Below are 20,418 nucleotides of genomic sequence, written 5' to 3' on the forward strand. Positions count from 1 at the left end.
AAAAAAAATTCATTTGTGACGTCCGTCGCGAGGTTGCGACAAGTCAAATACTACCCGGTTAGAGAGATAAGAAAAAAACAAAGTGTCTAGGAAGTAGCATTCTAGTTTGTCTTATCTACTCATATAGGTAGTATTTGGCCCGTCGTAAACTTGTGACAAATATGTCCGTCACAAGGGAGACTTGGAATATAATGATGAAAAAACCTTATATTAAAATCATAACACCATGAACTTAGTCCAATCACCTACGTACTCAACTAACAAGAAGATCAACTTTCAAATAAAGACCATAGATCGTGGAAATTGCCCCTCTAATGTGCGACGTTTACATATTAAAATATACTCCCTTTCCCGGTTATTTGTTGTCCATTTCCATTTTGAGGTGTCTCGGTCAATTATTGTCCTTTCTATTTTAAGAATGAACTTGATGAGCAATTTGATCATTCACAGTCAATTTGATCCACTTGTCATTTAGTAATTCGCCTCCTCCTCTTTCCTTGGTCTTTGTGCCAAAACCAAAGGACAACAAATGACCGGGACGGAGGGAGTATATAACTGGGGGTGATTATTTGGTTAGAACATTACGTGAGCCCGTCATAGTAGTACATGAAAGTCGCGCCTTACTGGTGGAATTAGGGGGCTAGAGGGGGGCCTCGCCCCCGCTTGCCGTCGGAAATTAGAAAGTTTTTAGTTAAAATTTTCTAACTTTTTTTAAGTTTCCCTTAAATCATTACCCGTTCACCGCCGTTGGGGTCAATTCTTAACTCTGTTGAGAGACGGTTTCAGAATAAATTTATTCCGAGACCATTTACAATTTAAACTAAAAATGGTACAGCAAGTAATAAAACATGTACAATTTAAACAAAAAATGGTACCGCAAGTAATAAAACATGTGCTAGTATGCACTAAGGTTAACCATAAAATGGATACAAAAAATCTGAAAATAGGTACACAATTAAAAAATCACTTTAAACCACAATCAACAATAAAACGGGCACGAAAAACAAATAAGGGAGTACAAAAGAATGGTTCTTCAATAATTTTGTGGTATCTTTCGCTAATTTTATATAAAATAATGTCCCTGTAAAAAACTCAAATTTTCTCAGCCTAAGAACAATTATCTATAACTACTCAAAACATCTATATACCACGGCAAAGTCGAAAAGCATTTGTCGTGGCCCTTATCTCAGTCAATTTGTAATAGCATCTAATACCGCCTCAAAATCCAGTCGTATTAACGCTCAAAATCATCTTAGTGGTCGCAACCTAGTTTAATACCATGATCAAAACTCTAAAATGACACAGCGCGTGGGAAAAAGGGGGAAACGTGCATTTCGACTTGTGCGACAACAGGAACGGTGAATTTTATAGCAAAAACAATACGGGTATAAAACAGCAAAAATTTAGGATATCTTGCTACTTGAGAAGAAAACTAAGAATGAGCCGAGAACACAGATAAGGAAGCCGCCATTAAATCCCCAAACAACTCTTCAAGGCTGGTATATATTCTACATGGTAAATGTAAAAAAAATGTTTTTTAAGGATGATCGGAAAGATAATACCTATGGCTCAAACCTGCAAAGTTGCTAGAGCTTGTTTGAGATCACCGCCTACAAACCCTATGGTTCAAGCAATGTGGTTCATTCCAGCCTAGGGCAGTCTCCTTGCAAATGAAGTACTAAGAGATCAACTCTTTGAGCACCATCATCTGAGACTAAGGTTGTAATGAACTCGGCAAGACAAAGAAGTACCATCAAAAATGATCATGTCAAATCCACGTTTTAACATTCTGAAGCGACAGTTTCATTTGGGGCCGAACCAGCTTGGGCCGATGATTGAATTCCGTCTTCCTTGAGTTGACCATGCTGCCTTTTATCCAATTCAGCATCGGTGAACACTTCTGATTGTAATGAAGGCGAAATTTTATTGACCCGAGACCATGTTAGTTCCCATAAACTATCTCCACTGGAATCACTCCGAGGCACAAGAACTCCAGCTGCTTTCATTACAAGCAATGAATTCTTGAGAAGCTCAGGAACGAGCTCCTGGAGTGTCTCACTTCTTCTGCCTCTGATTTTAACCGTCGTATAATTTTCCATCCTTCTTATTACTGCAATCCACAGGTCTCGGAATGTTGCTGACTTCATAATTTCATTGATAGAGAGTAAAAACACTTTAGATAGGAGTTTCATCACAATCACGAGTGTGGCTTCTATATTTCGGTACATCTTTGAAGAGTTTCCTTGAGCAATTTCAAGAAAGGTGTCTAGCATTGGAAATATGACCAGGTCAAAGCACTGTAACCATAACTGCTGTGAGAGATGGATTTCTTGGACTGCACTCAAGCACTTCTGAAATGATAAAAGGGCGTGAGCTCGGACCTCTTCTCGATTATCCAAACACATTTTGTGCAATGCTTGAACCAGCCTTAGCCACATTTCCCCAATATCTTTTGACAGCATGACCGCGTCCTCCTCGGTAATACCTTCACGGGTTTCTGATGCCCACCGGCCCAAAGAGGTGACTGATCCCGACATGAGATCCAATGCATGAATGGATCGCTTTACTTCACCAACACGAGAGTCGGCAAATTGCCTTGCAGCTTCAATACAAAGTACGAAGTTTGAAGGCAACAGGTGGGCCCCATCACTCATTATGTATGAGACTGCATTGAATCCAGCTTCAGAAGCCTCGGGATGCCGAGCTGTGATGGCAAGCAGAGACAAAACAACCCGCCAACCCATTTGTGATCTTATATGACCCGCATTCGTTTTCACTAATTGCCCAACTTCTTGTGTGATCTGCTCACAGTACGCATCAGCAACTCGAGCATCAAGCTTCAAAACTAGTTGAAGCGAACTTAAAAGTTCGTCAACTAGGTTCTCTTTGTAAGGAAGTAACCGCTGGCAAATTCGGAGAAGCCCGAAAACTGCCTTTTCAATCAAAGTACATGGCATACTAGTTGATTGAACAATATTAGATATGTGCCCATATACCGCCTGCCACAAAAATGATATTCTATCTCGATTGTTCAGAGTAATTGCAATCAGTAATTCAAGACAGAAGGCAGCACTAACTTCATTTAAAAGATAGCCACCCTCTTTCTGTATTTGACCTGCGGCCATGATTGCACGTACAAGGTCCATCAATGAATCAGCCTGCAAAAATTTACTCTCAGTAAAAATATTGCTGATCTGGCACTTCTGGATAGTCTCAAGGATTTCTTGCTGAGCAGCAAGTTCTTCTTCAGTTGGCTGTGATCTAGGCTCCTCTGAGTCAAAGGACAACAGTTGACTAAAGCGGCCCATAAAACCCGAGGATTTCTTGGAGTTGATAACAGTTGTTGATAAGTGAGGTGAAGATAATGTATTTGCAAAAGGCTTTCCAGGGACAGCCGGGTCATCTGAAGCATCATAGAGAAACCCCGACCGAAGAAAGCCAAACTCATAAAATTGTAAAATACAGTCGAGTAAGTTTTGCCAGCCTGAACGGATATAATCGCCGTATATATTTGCAATACTGAACACGGCTGTGGTTGCCATCTTAGCCTTTGTGTCACTACTATAGGTGAAAAGAAACTCTTCAAGATAAGATGGGTTCAGAAGAGTTGTGAACTTGCAAAGAGAGATGACCATATCATTAAGAACAGATTCAAGATGAAAGGAGGCCGCAATCTTCGCAGCAGCTAAATAGCCATCAATGCACAATCGGTAAACAGCCTCATCCTCGGCATGATCAAATACAACAGAGATGGCAGCAATAGTGGGACCTGCTATTATACCATACATTTCCCTATCAAGATACGGCTTGTTGGCTGTTAGAATATATGGAGAAGTAACTCTGGATCTTTGAATCAGATTAATCCAACGGCTATGACTCATCTCCGGGAAACCCGAACCCTGTTCAGGAGTCATACGTATTTCATTCTTGCAGATAGAGTGGTATAACTCGGATAGGTATTCCCGAGGGAGATCATTGCCACCATTGATCCGCCGATTATTCCGAACAAAATCCTCTTCTTTCATCTTCTTTTTCACTTGCGTGTTGTGTTGATCGGTGTTCAGCATAATTAGTGAATAAGACAGCACAAGTGCTGCATCCTTGTCAGCTAATATGTCCGGTGACTGCTCATAGTATCTCTCTGAGAAAGCCTCAAGCACTCTATGTATCTTTTGTGACTCTCCTGGAAGTTTGAACGTTTCCAAAAAGATCCGCAATGCAATATCCAAATTCATACCCTCAAAATCAAAAGTCCGGGCAAATTCATAGAGAACTTGGACACAAAACTCATCATGATTTCCTAGGTAATCTCCTATAAGGTTCTTATCTAACCCAGCTGTACACCTCAGAAAGCAAGCCACACTTTGAGCATCAAGTTTCTCCGGCAATAAGTGTGTCTCTTGAAGAAACTCCAACCCTTTCTTTGTGCCCTGATTGAAGTGATCAGCAGCAATCATTAAACGTTGTTTGATGTATTTCGTCTGGCGAACAAAAGGAACCCAATAGCTGGGTTGCTCATAATTCTCAGGCTTAAAGAACCAAAATGGTTTATACACCTCAAGCTTGAAAATAGAGTTGTCTGGCATAAAGGGCCCACTCCCTATTCTCTCAGCCATTCCCTCGATTACTGCAATCAAGCCCTCCAAAGCAAGAATATGCAAGGTAGAAAGTGGACTGTTAACCGGAAATGCACTCCTTGATAACAAATTAATCAGATCTTCAAATATATTTCTCGAGGTGAGATCACAATCAAAGTTAGCATACAACTCATTCATAAATGTTTTCTGTCTACAAAAGTCAACAAGAGCCTCCATTGCAACTTCTTGCTGCTGATAAGAAGCCCCATATTTGCTCTCAGCAAGCCTCAAAATCACAGAAGAAAAGAATGCCTCCAACTGTAGTTTCAGCTTAGTACGCAAGTGAATATATAGACTAAGAACAATGCTATAAACCATGGAAAGAATGAGAGGACTCATAGACAGACCAAATTGCATTAGATTCCAAAACAGATCATCTTGTATCAACTTTAGTAATTTTGAGTGCTTGTGGAATGAGGAACCACCTAGTTCAATGGCGGAACTTATTAGGCCTAAGGCAAACAGGGGTACATCTTCATCGAAAGCAACAGTATTGGATTTTGGACCCATTCCTGTGTGCTCGGTAACATTTAACAAAGAACACAAGAACTGGAGGATCTCAACTACACAAGGGATGCCAAATGGCTGCTTCATGAGGTGTGGATCACTTTGGACAGTATCAACAATTTCAGTTTCAGGGCTTACACTCTTGACCACGGGAGCAGAAGTAGAAGTACTATCTAATGAAGACGGCTCGACATTTTGTGGGGTGAGATCTTCAGAAACAGATTGTGGAGCCACGGAACTGGGGTTACCATTTGGCTTCTGAATCTGCGGAAGGAAAAAGGTTTGAGCAAAATTGACATTCATGGCCACTTACTATGGACAATTGACAAATGTAGCAAGTACATAAATAATTCAATTATGGTCCTCCATAAGACCCATCTAATCAACAATACTAACTAGTCCACCCATCAATAGAATCTGATCAAATCAATTTTCGGCCTATCTCCATGACTCCATCAGGTGTCATCCAGAAATATTCTCTGATATTTCATATCCTCAACTCAGACAAAAGTCTGCACACATCTAACCACCTAAATCGTCATAGGCGAGAGCCTTTTGAGACAATGTGGTAATTTGTTATTGTCGCTGATGTAATTTGTAATGCTTTTACAGATGACAAACAGCACAATAAGAATGCCATCATCTGCAGACCCAATGACCCATACTTCACAACTTCACACACATTCGAAACAAATAAAAAAAGTCAACCATAGTGAAGGTAGACAAGAGAATAATGAAACAGCTTCAGGACATCAAGGTTTGCTCTACCATGGTTCTGATTTTTGACGAGCGGCATCCTCTGGGTGTATTGCGGTCAACATAATCAAATTAACAAGTATATCAACACATAAATACTTTATCAAGCAATAAAATTAACAAGTATCTTCCAGAAAATGAGATGTTTCAGTATAGATAAATTCGACACCTTCGGAAATTCCTAGGGAAAACCCCCAAAAGATTTGAGCAATAGAAGATATGGCAAATACCTCGTGATCAATGAAGCAGCCTTCACTACCCAACTCGCTATATGTACTATCGAACTCAGGAAGACGTGAAAAAATTGTGCGGACGAGTTCATGCATTGAATGACGAGCTATACGTTGCAACAGCTCACCTTTTGTCCCTGTTTGCTGAACAACCCGGAAACATGTGTCCACAATAGTGCAAACATGCTGGTTAGTCAGCACGGTTGAAGCTTTACTTTTCACACAAGCTAGGAGAACCTGAACTATCTTCATCAATACCACTTCTTCTGAAGCTGGATCTGTAACCTCAAAATGACAGCTTGTCACTGAATCAACTATCAGATGCATTGCATCTTGAATATTAATAGTGTTGACGCTAAAGCAATCAATAGTTAAGATCTTATACACAGAGGACAAAGCAACACTTGTAATCGGAGCTCCAGTTTCTTCTGATCGAATGACGTCGAGAAATGGTTGGAGATACAAGACAGGGTTGATGCTATGCCACTGAGAGTGCCATGAGAAGATTTTCTTTCTTAACGATTTCAAAGACTGAATTAGAGAGTGCTCGAATTGATCATCGGCTGAAATAAAACGATTGCCCCATCTGACATTCCTCCTCATTACTGCCAAAACAGCACCTATTTCTGCGTTGATGATGCATGCCAGAGAAGAATTATTAGAAGTGCCATCAATGGCAGGTTGCATCTCTAGGTAATGCATAATTACTCCAGTCTCCACCATGCACCTTGGAGTGAGATGTTGTAGGCTTCAGATGGAACAATCGAGCAAAATCATAACTACCCTCGCTGTAAATGGGGACCAAACAAATATTGATTAGTGGCAAAGCCAATAATCGAACTTATACAGTTCCAAAATATTTACAAGCAAGTCCAAAACCAATTGGAAGATTTTCAAAAAAAAGAAAAAAAAAAAGACAAATGGTATTACATTAGAATCTTCAATCAGCAAACTCATGGGTGTATTTTGCAAAAATAGTTGCTTTGATGGTAGAAAAAGGATTAAGGTACAAAACCAAAATTTATATAGAGTACGACTCTCGGAGTATCAAACATTTTGAATCGTTCACCAAAAAAATTTATGATCAGAATGAAGTCAACAAGAGCTGGAGCAGAGGCAAGCCCGCACACAGAATGGGTAAAAGTGGGTGACACACCGCACTCACACTGGTTGGAGCGGATATAAATAATACGTCGGTGGGTGGTGGAGTGGAAACGATGATTAAACATTGTAAGTGGTGGTGCGAGGGTGGATTTTGCATTGTACCCGCTTCGGCGATTCATACCCATAACCCACCTACCTACCAATTATTAACATATTCATTATTACTATTATTATTATAATTACTAGTCCCTCCACCTAAAATTATATTCCAACTGTCCTACTTTGTCCCACTTCTTTCTACTTTTTTTTAGGGTCACTTCTTTCTACTTTTCATTACTCAATTCTATACATTAGTTTCATACTAAGCAGAATATGGATAAAGTTGTGGAGTAGATGGTAACCAAGCAAATGGGATGGATATGCATTTAAATTTTCATAAATAGGGGTGTGTATACTTTTCGAAGCACTTACCCACGGTCAGTTATGGGGTGAGTATGGGTATGGATTTTGGTTCATGACTATAGGTGTGGGGACGCCTATATCTGCCCCCGCCATGCCTCAAGGACATCCCTAGTGGTGTGGTAACTGGTAAGTTATAGAGGCCTAAGCACCCTGTCCCAAGGCTGGACGAACAGATCTACATTAATTCAACACTTAACTCTAAAACGGTGTCAAGATACTACCACATTCAAGCACGACGTGAAACTTTGACTTCCATAAATTATCAGCTTCAACAGCAAATTAAGTTGACTAATAATCAGATAGGTTGTGAACTTTTTCCAACTCATTGGAGATTCCATTATCGAACCCTAGCTCTCGATGAACAGTGGCGCTTCCTACAGGAAGTCAATTTCAGAGAGTTGGAACTCGGAACTTGTAAGTCTAATGTTGCCATTTTTCATCATCCTTCGACAATCAAATAATATAAACGAATGGACCATTTACGTTTCTTGAAAAATTACCCTCCATTCTTTACATTTCTTCAAAAATACCCTCACAAGTAAAGAGAGAACATAAAGAACCTCATGGGACAGAGGGACCACAAAACCGCCAACAAAGCCCACACACAGAATGGGTAAAAGTGGGTGACACACCGCACTCGCACCGGTTGGAGCGGATATAAATAATACGTCGGTGCGTGGTTTAGTGGAAACGATAATTAAACATCGTAGGTGGTGGCGCGAGGGGGGATTTTGCATTGTACCCGCTTCGGCGCTTCATACCCATAACCCACCTACCTACCAATTATTAATATATTCATTATTATTATTATTATTATAATTACTAGTCCCTCCGCCTCAAATTACTCAATTATATTCATTAGTTTCATACTAAGCAGAATAAGGATAAAGTTGTGGAGTAGATGGGAACCAAGCAAATGGGATGGGTATGCATTTGAATTTTCATACATAGGGGCATGTATACTTTTCGAAGAACTTACCCACGGTCAGTTATGGAGTGAGTATGGGTATGGATTTTAGTTCATGACTTGGGGACACCTATATCTGCCTTCGTCATGCCTCAAGGACATCCCTAGTGGTGTGGTAAGGTAAGTTATAGAGGCATAAGCAACCTCTCCCAAGGCTGGACGCAAAGATCTACATTAATTCAACACTTAACTCTTACATGGTGTCAAGATACTACCACATTCCAGCACGACGTGAAACTTTGACTTCCATAATTATCAGCTTCAACAGCAAATTAAGTTGACTAATAATCAGATAGGGTTGTGAATTTTTTTCCAACTTATTAGAGATTCCATTATCAAACCCTAACTTCGATGAACAGTGGCAGTGCTACAGGAAGTCAATTTCAGAGAGTTGGAACTCGGAACTTGTAAGTCTAAAGTTGCCATTTTTCATCATCCTTCGACAACCAAATAATATAAACGAATGGACCATTTACGTTTCTTGAAAAATTACCCTCCATGGTTCTTTACATTTCTTCAAAATTACCCTCACAAGTAGAGAGAAAACGAAAAGAACCACATGGGACAGAGGGACCATAAAACCGCCAACAAAACATTGTTTTTCACCCTCCTCAAATCATGCCATTGTTTGAAATCCTTTATAAACATTCCTCCTCAATGGGCTTTTTTCACGCGATCACTCAATCATTAACTACTCCGTATCTTGCAACATAACAACAATCTAGAGTCATTTCTTTACAAACATTGATGCAATGATCAAAATCTTCTTGATCACTTATTATCCCTTGTTTTCGTACACATCTAACAATCAAGTTCCTAAACACTGATTATCACTATGGTAGACCAATTAACAACAGTAAACAATAATGTAGCGCAGGTAAACACAATTAAAATAAATAAATTACAGCAAGTAGAGAATTATACCATTGCTAAAGAAATGAAAATATGAGCTTGATGTATGTATCCAAAGCATAAAACCCAGAAATTAGAGTGCTGAAATGGCAGATCAGAGAAATGGGCATCTGGGTTATACTGTGGAAAACTGCCTGGAGATCGAAATGGGCATACGATTTTCTTTGTAAATAATTAAATTAAGGATGATATGGAAAGAGGGTAAAATTCAATTTTGGGAATTAATCGAAAATTGAGATGAATCGAGTCAAGAGATGTCGATTGATTTGGTGGGTTTTATGGGTTGAGAAAACTACCTTCTTACACTGTAGAGTTTAAGATTTGGGAATATGCTCACTGTTCACAACTCACAAATCGCTACTAAGAGACGTCTCCTTTCTTTTTCGGTAAATTATTAGGTTATTCTCGAGATTTGACATTTTACGGCTCATTCTTACGAATACTTTTTAATTGAAAACTTTTAGAGATCATATAATGTAACCACGAGTTTAAATTTAAAATACATCTATAAAATATTATTAAAAAGCTACCATAAAATGACTAATTAACGCCACATAGACAAACCCAGTAGGATGAAAAAAAGCCACGCAACACATTTCAAGCAAATGTCAACAACATAACTCTTTGCCACGCAGACATTGATCCCAATCACCCCTTCCCTCATCATCATACTTATGAAACTGACATTAATCACCCCGTCTCTCATCATACTCTTCAAACCGACAACGATCCTCGCCATGACTCTTGAAGCCGTCAATGATTACCCCACTGTCTTCCGCTCATTTCCTCAACCGACGAACGCTATTCCACATCAACCACCGCCATACTCCCACCTTCACACCATGGTATAACCTTATTATCCCCTTCAGCCGTTCTTTTCACCGTCATATGCCTGCCGAAATTACCCACTTCATCGGCTTAATTGTTGCGCCTCATTCCCGATTGTACTCGGCCCTTAAAGGGCTGACAAACAGGCTGTTGTGGCGGCTACGGTTTCTCGCCACAAGTCAGGTATTGATTTAAATATTTCCAACTTTTCAATACCTAATTTTTTCTTTTACTAAATCAGTCATCCATGCCATTTAATTGTCATCTCTTGGTCTCCCCAAATCAGTTACCTCATACAATATGATTTAATTTGGGTTTTAATTGCATTTCCCCACCTCTTTCAACTAATGTTTCTATTTGTTTTGCTCAAACCAGATGTCTATTCGCCTACATGTTTGAGTTGATTGTGCTTTATTTTAACCCCAACCACTACGGTAGCCACCAGACCACCATCAACGACGTCAAGAACCATAACAACTAGGTATGCTCTTCTGTTTCCCATTACTTTAGCTCAATTTACTATTTCGCCTTTAATCTAATTATTGTTGTATGATATTCCATTGTTGACAAGTTATGGGTTTTGTGATTTGGGTTTTGCACTACTACTGCCGGTGTTGTATTTGCTGCTCTGTTTTCCCCAAATTAGGTTCGCCACAAAATAGACTAATTTTGACACTAACGTTTTTTTGTAATTTCTACTCTTGTTGGAGTATTATTTAAGCATTGAGGGATATGGTATTACTGTGACCTATTGTTTTCGTTTTAATGTTTTTGTTCGATATTTTAAGATGGAATTGTGCAATCACTTGCTGTTTGAATTGAGTTGAAACTCAGTTATCGTCAATCTTTTACAGTCTCATTTTCACCATAGATTTGAAATGGTTTCTTGTTGAAAGTAGTTGACGCTTATACGCTTTTTGCGCACGCTTTAAATAATTTCGTTAGGTATTTATTAGTCATTGTTGAGACGGTATTCAGTTGAAAGTAGATGAGGTTCGTCTGATTTGTGCGCCCGGTGATACCGTCGTCAGGTACCAAAAATAAAACCTAGATACACTAACAGAAGCTAGCAGTAAGTAGGGTCGATCTCCACAGGGAGATGGGAAAATGTCAGCTTTAACTAAGTCCGTCATGGTAACCAGTTTCTGGGGGTTTGAATTGGTTGTTCTAATCTAATGAGATCAAAGGAAAGAGAAAAAGAAAGAGAGCTGGAATAAAGCAACCAGGAAGAAAACAGCTAAGACAATCGGTTCACCATGATTCTCTAGCAATGCAATCTAAGGTCTCAGATCAATGAAAGTGTAGTCTATGGAGCAATGAATATCTCTTTCCGGTCTCAATTCGCCCTAAAACACAAATAGCTTAGCTTAGCTTCCGTCCTCACTAAAGTGCCCTAATGTTCGCTACAGGTCTCACCCTTTCCAATCTTCCGATCTAAGTCAAGGTTTACCGTAATTTACTATCTAATTGCGTCGACTCAATTAGACAAGAACAATTATATGTAGCGATTAATAACAAAGACTAAATTTGCATTAAACCTAATTACTCAATTTACACTTCCCTTAAAATCATGGCTCCCCTATATCTTAGCAAGGGGAATTAGCTATGCATTATTATTGAAGGAATAACAATCACACACAAGCAATTAAGATTAAACATGATAACAAGAGCAAAGAAATATTAATGAAAACAAATATGGATTAAGGAATAAGAAATAATAAAGAGCAATCAAGGATTAAAGGCTGTTGCCAATTCACTCCCTACCTATGTTATGAGTATGTTCAAAATTCCCGTCAATTTTTGTGATGAGCTGCGGAGGATGATGTCGAGATTTTGGTGGGGGCACGAGGAGGGGAAGAGAGGTATTTCTTGGGTCTCGTGGAGTAAGCTTTGTCAACCGAAGGGTATGGGCGGCATGGGTTTTCGAGACTTCAAGCTGTTTAACTTGGCCTTACTAAGCAAACAAGCATGGAGGCTCACTACGGAGACGGGGAGTTTATGGGCTCGAGTCATGAAAGCTAGATATTACCCAAATGGGGATTTTTTGTCGTCAAACATTGGTAATAATCCTAGCTATACCTGGAGGAGTATTTATGAGGCGAAAGGAACGCTAGGCTTGGGGCTCAGACGGCGCATAGGGGACGGCCTTTCGACACGAGTGTGGGGGGATGCTTGGGTGGAGGCGAACCAGCTGGGACGGGTAATTTCACCTCAGCCCCCGGGGTGTGAAGGAATGATGGTGGCGGGTCTGTTGAGCGAAGGGGGGAGTTCGTGGAACGAGCAGCTGGTAGATAGCCTTTTCCTGAGTTTCGAAGGGGAGAGAATCAAGAACATTCGACTCAGCGAGACTGCTACTTGTGATGATTGGTTCTGGTGTGCGGAAAGAGATGGAGTGTTCTCTGTAAGATCGGCATATCGTCTGTTGGTGGGTGGAAATGATTCTCTGGAGATCGGGGGTGCTTCAAATTGGGAGAAAGAGAAATGGCTCTGGACTAGGCTCTGGAAAATCCCGGTTTGGCCTCGCGTGAAGCTCTTCTTTTGGCAGCTGTGCAGCGAAGCTTTAGCAACACGGGCAAACATCGCTTCTCGAGTTCGAGGTGAGTCTTCTTTTTGTTCCTTTTGTAATTCTTGTTTTGAATCGAGTGCACATCTTTTCCGGGATTGTGGGGTGGCGCAAAGGGTCTGGGAGGATCTGGGGTTGACGGGTGAGGAGGAGGACGTGGGAGGAGGGAGTGTGAGGGATTGGATTGAATCTCGGTGGAAGGTGTTTGGACCACGGGAGTGTGGATGGTTCATGGTGGGTTGCTGGGCTTTGTGGGAGCACCGAAACAAGGTTGTTTTTGAGCTGCGGGAAGTGGATCCATGTGGTGTGGTGAAGAGGATAAGAGATGTCATGGAGGAAATTGAGGGAGGGGGCTACGTGAAGAAGAGTTGTCGGGAAGATGAGGGAGTCCGGGGAAGGGAAAAGGCGAGGAAAGGTTGGGTGGCTCCTCCGGAAGGGTATGTGAAAATCAATGTTGACGCGGGGGTACTCGAAGGTATGGGCGTGAGTTTGGGCATGGTGTGTAGGGATGGTCGAGGTCGGGTGATCTGGGGGGCGACATTGGTTTTGGAACAAATGTGGGAGGTTCGAACTGCGGAGGCTGTGGCGGTTTTGGAGGGAGTCAAGGAAGCTCGTCGAAGAGGTCATTCAAAGATTATTGTGGAAAGCGATTGCCTACAAGTGGTGGAAGCTCTGTGAAAGTCTCGTCCTGGCAGAAGTGTGTTTGATTTAGTTTTAGCGGACATTTTTTCTTTATGCTCTTCTTTCATTTCTGTTGTTTGGTCTTTTACTCATCGTTTGAACAATGGGGTGGCTCATGCTTTAGCCCATCCTGTCCCTAGAGTAGTCGGTAAGTTTGTTTGGTCGGAGGATCTACCTTTGATCGCGAACGATGCTGTTAATTTTGATTTAATAGTAATGCAGTAGAACCTCCGGGGTTCTCTTCAAAAAAAAAAAAAAAAAAAAGGATTAAGATTAAAGGAAAAATAAAAATACCAATTACAAGTTGTAAGATCCGAGTAAGGTTTCAAAGAAAAAGAGAATAGGAGAGAGAGGAGTGTGTCATAGTCTAGAAGAAGAAGAAGTGATAATCTATCGTACTACTTAACCTAGCTTATATCCTAATTACAAAGCCCATCTCGAAAATAGGCAAAAACACGCATAGAAAGGAAAACCTCTCGATCGAGTGGAATGAAACCACTCGATCGAGGACAAATCTTGAAATTCCTCTCGATCGAGCAAAACAGGAGTTCGATCGAGTACTTCTCAAATCAACCACTTCGATTGAGTCGATAGAGTAGATAAACAACTCGATCGAACAACTCTTGATGGATAAAGCATTCGATCGACCAAATAACTGGTCGATCGAGCTATATTAGCGCATATGGACTCCTTGGCACCTTCCGAGATCAGTTCACGCGTCTTTAAGCGATGGATTCCATGCTCCGATTCCTTATTCTCCAAAATGCATGCGAATGAGACAAGTTTAGGCTCGAATTTGCTCCTTTCTGGTCCGTACCTGCAATTTACACAAGACAACCCAAAGTAGACTATTCGGGGGCATTTGTAGCTATTCGCCACATAAATAACACAGAAACGCGTGTAAAAATGAGGAAAAAACCTTATATAAAACACACGGATCAAATCTCCCCAAACCAAACCTTTGCTTGTCCCCAAGCAAACTATGAATGCAACTAAAGACAACCAACGGAACGGGACCAACTCATCAGCTACAAATCACCCACCCAAACCAGTTTAATGCAACAACTAACAAAGTGGCAAATGGTAAGTGCAAACGAGTTAAATCAATGTTTCAAACTACTGAACCGTCGACCTTGCAAGACTCATGAATATCGGACTCTCACGGGTCTCTCATCACTCAAATTAAGCATAGGGTGAGTATATAAGTAAAAGATAGAAAGAAGTAAAGACACTCACCTAACTCGACCTATAAGAACATGCATGCAATCTAACATGAATAAAATCTCTACAACCGTACATATGCATTCCAACCAACTAATAACCATAACACATGCCAAGGACTTACATTTGGGTAAGTGAGGTAATGGGTAAGAAGGAGCTAAGAAGAATTTGGATAAGTGGAGTTAGCAGCCAAGCTAGCAGTAACGGATCCAAATTAATAACACATCCCAACTTCATACTCAATAAATCAATACAAATCGATGCTAAATTGCAGCACATAACTCACTAACCACCATAAAATTGTTAACTCCCCATAGGATACAAATAGAACATGGGAGCATAAATCACAACATAATAAGCTTTCGGCTCATGACTTTTTCATAATGTCTTTCTTTTTTTTTTTTTTCTTTTTTTCAATTCTTTTTCAATTTTTTTCTTGTCACAACAATTATTTCCTTTTCATTTTTTCTTCTTTTCATTATCTTCAACACTTCCACCAACCTATCAGATCAGATATGTAACCAAACTGCAATGAAACATTCCAAACAGCTACTAATTACTAGCTCGACTAGGGTAGGCAAAATTATAGATTGTAGCTATACAGGACAAAATAGGCAATTTGGCTATGTGGGGCTCATGGGTAGAATGAAATAAAGGGAACTGCCTCTCCCAACATGTGTCACCAACCATAGACCGAATGCATACAGGTATCAAGAAGACTGAATTCATGCTTATGCAAATTGATGTTTACATGCCTTATAGAGAGTACTACTCACATCCTATATGAAACTGGTCATGAATGTCACCAGTTTATCGAGCTCTAACCTTAGAATGTAAATGTAGTTTGCCAATAAATGAGTCAAGTCTATTCGTTCAGATAAGAGAGAAACAAAAACTCGTAGATTATGCACATTACCATGCCAACAAAATGTCAAGAATATGCAAGGCAAGGGTAAAGACTCAAAGTAGCGTCAAAGTTCAATCGTTCCGACTCAAAATAAACGTGAATTTTTGAATTTTATGTGATTTTTCGAATTAAAAACAATGATGCATGCGAAAATGAATAAACGTGCAAGCGGAAATGCAAGAAAACATGAAGACACAGATACACAGATATGGATGCATACCTCCCCAAACCAAACCGTACAAGGCCCCCATTGTACCAAAAATAGGGAAAGAAATGCAAACTAAAGAGAAAAGGATAGCGGGAGTCGGAAAACTTACAAGACAGCGTAAGGGGGGACCTCCCCAAACCGACCATGAACATGGGAGGTAAAAGAAAGCTACGTAGCATCGCAGCAGAGGAGATATAGCAGCAAGTCACGCAACAACTTCGATCGAGAGATTAGGAGTAGTTCGATCGAGTAGAAATGGCACCAGAAGTGCTCGATCGAAAAGAAAAGGGGCTCGATCGAGTAAAGTGGTTTTGCAGGGTTTCGATCGAGAGCAGCAGATGCTCGATCGAGTGAAAATTCCAGCCAAAAGGTTCGATCGAGTAGAAAAACCACTCGATCAAATCAAATCTCCTGCAAAACGTAGAAAAGGAAGTACAAGACTAGGAGATGCGTGATAGTTCAGCGTAGAAAGAGTTTTAAACACACAACATAAAAAGAAGAACAAGTTCAAACAAAAGTACAATAAAACAGTCTGGGTTGCCTCCCGGATAGCGCAGGTTTAAGAGGTCTCGCACGACCTTTCTGGCTTCAATTGGCTGGCTCATCAGGATTGTCGAAGTACAAGACTTCAACGCGGTTGTCTGCATCATTTGCCTCATGGTAATGCTTCACATATTGCCCATTCACCTTGAACCTATTTCCCTCGGAATTTTCTTACTCAACGGACCCAAATTTAGTGACAAATCCTTTGTATAAGGGCCACTCCATCTGGACTTCAGCTTGCCAGGAAATAAACGCAGTCGGGCATTAAACAGCAACACCTTCTGCCCGACATGAAATTCACGAGGTATGATCCGTTTGTCATGCCATCTCTTTGTCTTCTCTTTGTAGATGCGTGAGCTATCATAGGCATTTAGCCTAAACATCTCCAGTTCATCTAGCTGCAATAAACGGTTCTGACCACACAACTTAGGATCAAAGTTGAGTTCACGAATAGCCCACCAAGCTTTGCATTCTAACTCGACATGTAAATGACATGACTTCCCGTAAACCAGTCGATATGGTGATGCATCAATCGGTGTTTTAAAGGTAGTCCTATAAGCCCATAATGTGTCTTCCAGTTTAAGACTCCAATCTTTCCGTGATTTAGAAACTACCTTAGCTAAGATCTCTTTAATCTCACGATTAGAGACCTCAACTTGACCACTAGTTTGGGGATGATACCCCAAACCACGCCGGTGTTGAACACCAACCTTAAACAAAATAGAAGTTAGTTTCTTTTCCTTAAAATGTATTCCCCCATCACTAATGACGACCCTAGGGACACCAAATCGGGGAAATATAATCTTTTTAAACATTTTAATCATGGTCTTGACATCACAATGGGATGAAGCAATTGCCTCCATCCACTTAGACACGTAATCTACAGCTACCAAGATATACCTGTTACCTTTGCTACACGGGAAGGGTCCTTGGAAATCGATGCCCCAGACATCAAAAACCTCGACCTCTAGGATACCATTTTGTGGCATCTCATGTCTCTTTGAAATGTTCCCAGAGCGTTGGCAAGCATCACAGGCTGAAACAAAAACTTTAGCATCAGCAAACAAAGTAGGCCAGTAAAAGCCAGATTGAAGTACCTTAGCCACGGTGCGCGATGGACCGTGGTGACCACCATAAGGAGATGAATGACAGCCCTCCAAGATTGCTTTGGTCTCCCACTGCGGAATACACCGTCTGTAGAGACCGTCTGCACACTCCTTAAATAAATAAGGGTCATCCCAGAAGTACTGCTTAGCGTTATAAAGAAAACGCTTCCTCTGCTGATAAGAAAGGTCAGGTGGCAGCGTGTCACTAACAACGTAATTAGCTAAATCTGCATACCAAGGATCTTGGTTAGTAATAGAAGACAGAACAGCAAATAAAGAATCATCAGGAAAAGAATCATCAATAGGTAAAGAATCTTCTCCCTCTTCTTTGTGACGATGTCGTGAGATGATCGGCCTACTACGTTCTCAACACCTTTCTTATCTTTTATCTGCAAATCAAACTCCTGAAGGAGGAGTATCCATCTCAACAGCCGTGGTTTAGCTTCCTTCTTAGCAAGAAGGTGTCTCAGCGCTGCATGGTCAGTAAAAACAGTAACTTCTGACCCTATCAAATAAGAACGAAATTTTTCTAACGCATATACCACGGCTAGTGCTCTTTCTCGATAGTGGTGTGTACTTCACTTGAGCCTCATCCAGAGTTCGGCTCGCATAGTAGATTGCATTCAAAGCTTTGTCTTTCCTTTGGTCTAGCACCGCTCCTAGTGCATAGTCACTAGCGTTACACATAATCTCGAACGGCAAATCCTAGTCGGGATGCTGTATAATCGGCGCCGAAATCAAGGTCTGCTTTAACCTGTTAAAAGCAGAAAGACACTCATCAGTAAATATAAAAGGGGCATCCTTAAGCAACAGCTGTATAAGTGGTTTAGCAATTTTTGAAAAGTCCTTGATAAACCGGCGATAAAAGCCAGCATGACCAAGGAAACTCCCCACTCCCTTAACATTAACAGGAGGAGGTAATTGCTGAATCACTTGCACCTTTGCTTTGTCAACCTCAATACCCCTGTCAGAAACTAAGTGCCCTAAGACAACTCCCTCGTTGACCATAAAGTGGCACTTCTCCAAATTAAGCACAAGATTAACCTCAATGCAGTGCTGCAACACTTTATCAAGGTTAGACAGACAGTTAGCAAAATCACTTCCATAGACATTGAAATCGTCCATAAAGACTTCCATAATAGACTCAATATACTCAGAAAATATCCCCATCATGCACCTTTGAAAGGTGGCAGGGGCATTACACAAACCAAAAGGCATCTTGCGATAAGCAAAAACACCATGTGGACAGGTAAAAGTAGTCTTTTCCTGATCATCCGGATGAATAGGGATCTGAAAGAACCCTGAGTACTCATCTAGATAACAGAAAAACTTATGAGAAGCTAACCTTTCTACCATTTGATCAATGAAAGGAAGGGGAAAGTGATCTTTCTTTGTGGCGGCGTTCGGCTGTCTATAATCTATACACATCCGCCAGCCAGTTACTATTCTAGTAGGTATCAACTCATTTTTGTCATTCTTAACCACGGTAGTCCCTCCTTTCTTAGGAACTACCTGAACTGGACTCACCCATTTAGAATGAACAACAGAATAGATAATACCTGCATCAAGCAGCTTCATTACCTCAGCCATCACAACATCCTGCATCTTATGGTTCAGCCGGCGCTGACCCTGTCTGCAAGGCTTGTGATCTTCCTCAAGCTCAATTCTGTGCATACAAATGTCGGGACTAATACCCTTGATGTCATCCAAAGAATAACCCATAGCTTTCCTGTTCTTCTTAAGCACAGCTAACAGAGCGGTCAGCTGATCATCATCAAGTTTAGCACTAACAATGACTGGATATTGCTCTGTATCATCTAAAAAAGCATATTTAAGATGAGAAGGAAGAGGCTTACGCTCAGGTACCTTTACCTCTATGGCGCAGATAGTACTAATCATTTGTTCTACTCTCTCTCCTTCAGCGTCGGTGAGTTCACGCTCATTTAAAGCAGCTTCAAGCAAATCCAACACAGCGTCATTGTTATCTGGGTTATCTGCACACTCATCCAAAAGCATTAGAGCTTCTAGTGGGTCTTTTATAAAAGAACCCGACTAGAAGTCATAGACAGACTCGTCAACAATATCAACAGAATAACAAGTATCCTCAATCATTGGCCGAGCAAGAGTACTAGGCAGACTAAAAGTGATCGCGTCATCCCCCACTATAAGAATTAAACGCCCTTGTTTAACATCAATAATGGCCCCAGCTGTACATAAGAATGGTCTTCCTAGTATAATTGGGGTTCGGGTATCCTCAGCTATATCTAAAACAATAAAGTCCACTGGTATAAAGAACTTGCCTACTTTAACAGGCACGTCCTCTAAGATACCCAAGGGTCGTCTTACAGATCTATCAGCCATCTGTAATGTAATGTTAGTCATTTTAAGGTGACCCATATTAATTTTCTTGCAGATAGAAAAGGGCATGACACTTACACTGGCTCCTAAATCACAGAGAGCCTTGTCTATTACTTCATTGCCTATAGTACAGGTAATAGAGAAACTACCCGGGTCTTTCATTTTAGGCGGAGCTTTATTTAAAAGTAAATTACTAGACTCTTCCATAAATGAAACAGTCTCAAATTCACTAAGCTCTCTCTTACACGTCACAATATCTTTCATAAATTTAGCGTAAGTAGGTACCTGGGTAATGAGTTCGGTGAAAGGGACAGTGACCTGGAGGTTCTTGACCACGTCCACAAACTTACCGTACTGTCGCTCGACCTTCGCATCCTTCAGACGTCCCGGATAGGGAACCCTGGTAGCAATGAGTGGGCTCGCGACTT

The 20,418-nt window shown here is 40.8% G+C and overlaps 1 protein-coding gene across 1 annotated transcript; it reads right to left on the minus strand.

Annotated features, from left to right (window-relative positions):
- Window positions 1–1,470: 1,470 nt before the first annotated feature.
- Window positions 1,471–9,992, minus strand: LOC141611726 (ARF guanine-nucleotide exchange factor GNOM-like). The gene is made up of 3 exons (XM_074430335.1): window positions 9,588–9,992; window positions 6,131–6,918; window positions 1,471–5,408 (listed from the first exon to the last, which is right to left on the minus strand). The coding sequence occupies exons 2-3, from the start codon at window positions 6,851–6,853 to the stop codon at window positions 1,782–1,784; spliced, it is 4,350 nt and encodes a 1,449-aa protein (XP_074286436.1). The 5' UTR covers window positions 6,854–6,918; window positions 9,588–9,992; the 3' UTR covers window positions 1,471–1,781.
- Between the last annotated feature and the right edge of the window lie 10,426 nt (window positions 9,993–20,418).

This window comes from Silene latifolia, chromosome 11, assembly GCF_048544455.1.
Source record: "Silene latifolia isolate original U9 population chromosome 11, ASM4854445v1, whole genome shotgun sequence".
Lineage (NCBI taxonomy): Eukaryota > Viridiplantae > Streptophyta > Magnoliopsida > Caryophyllales > Caryophyllaceae > Silene > Silene latifolia.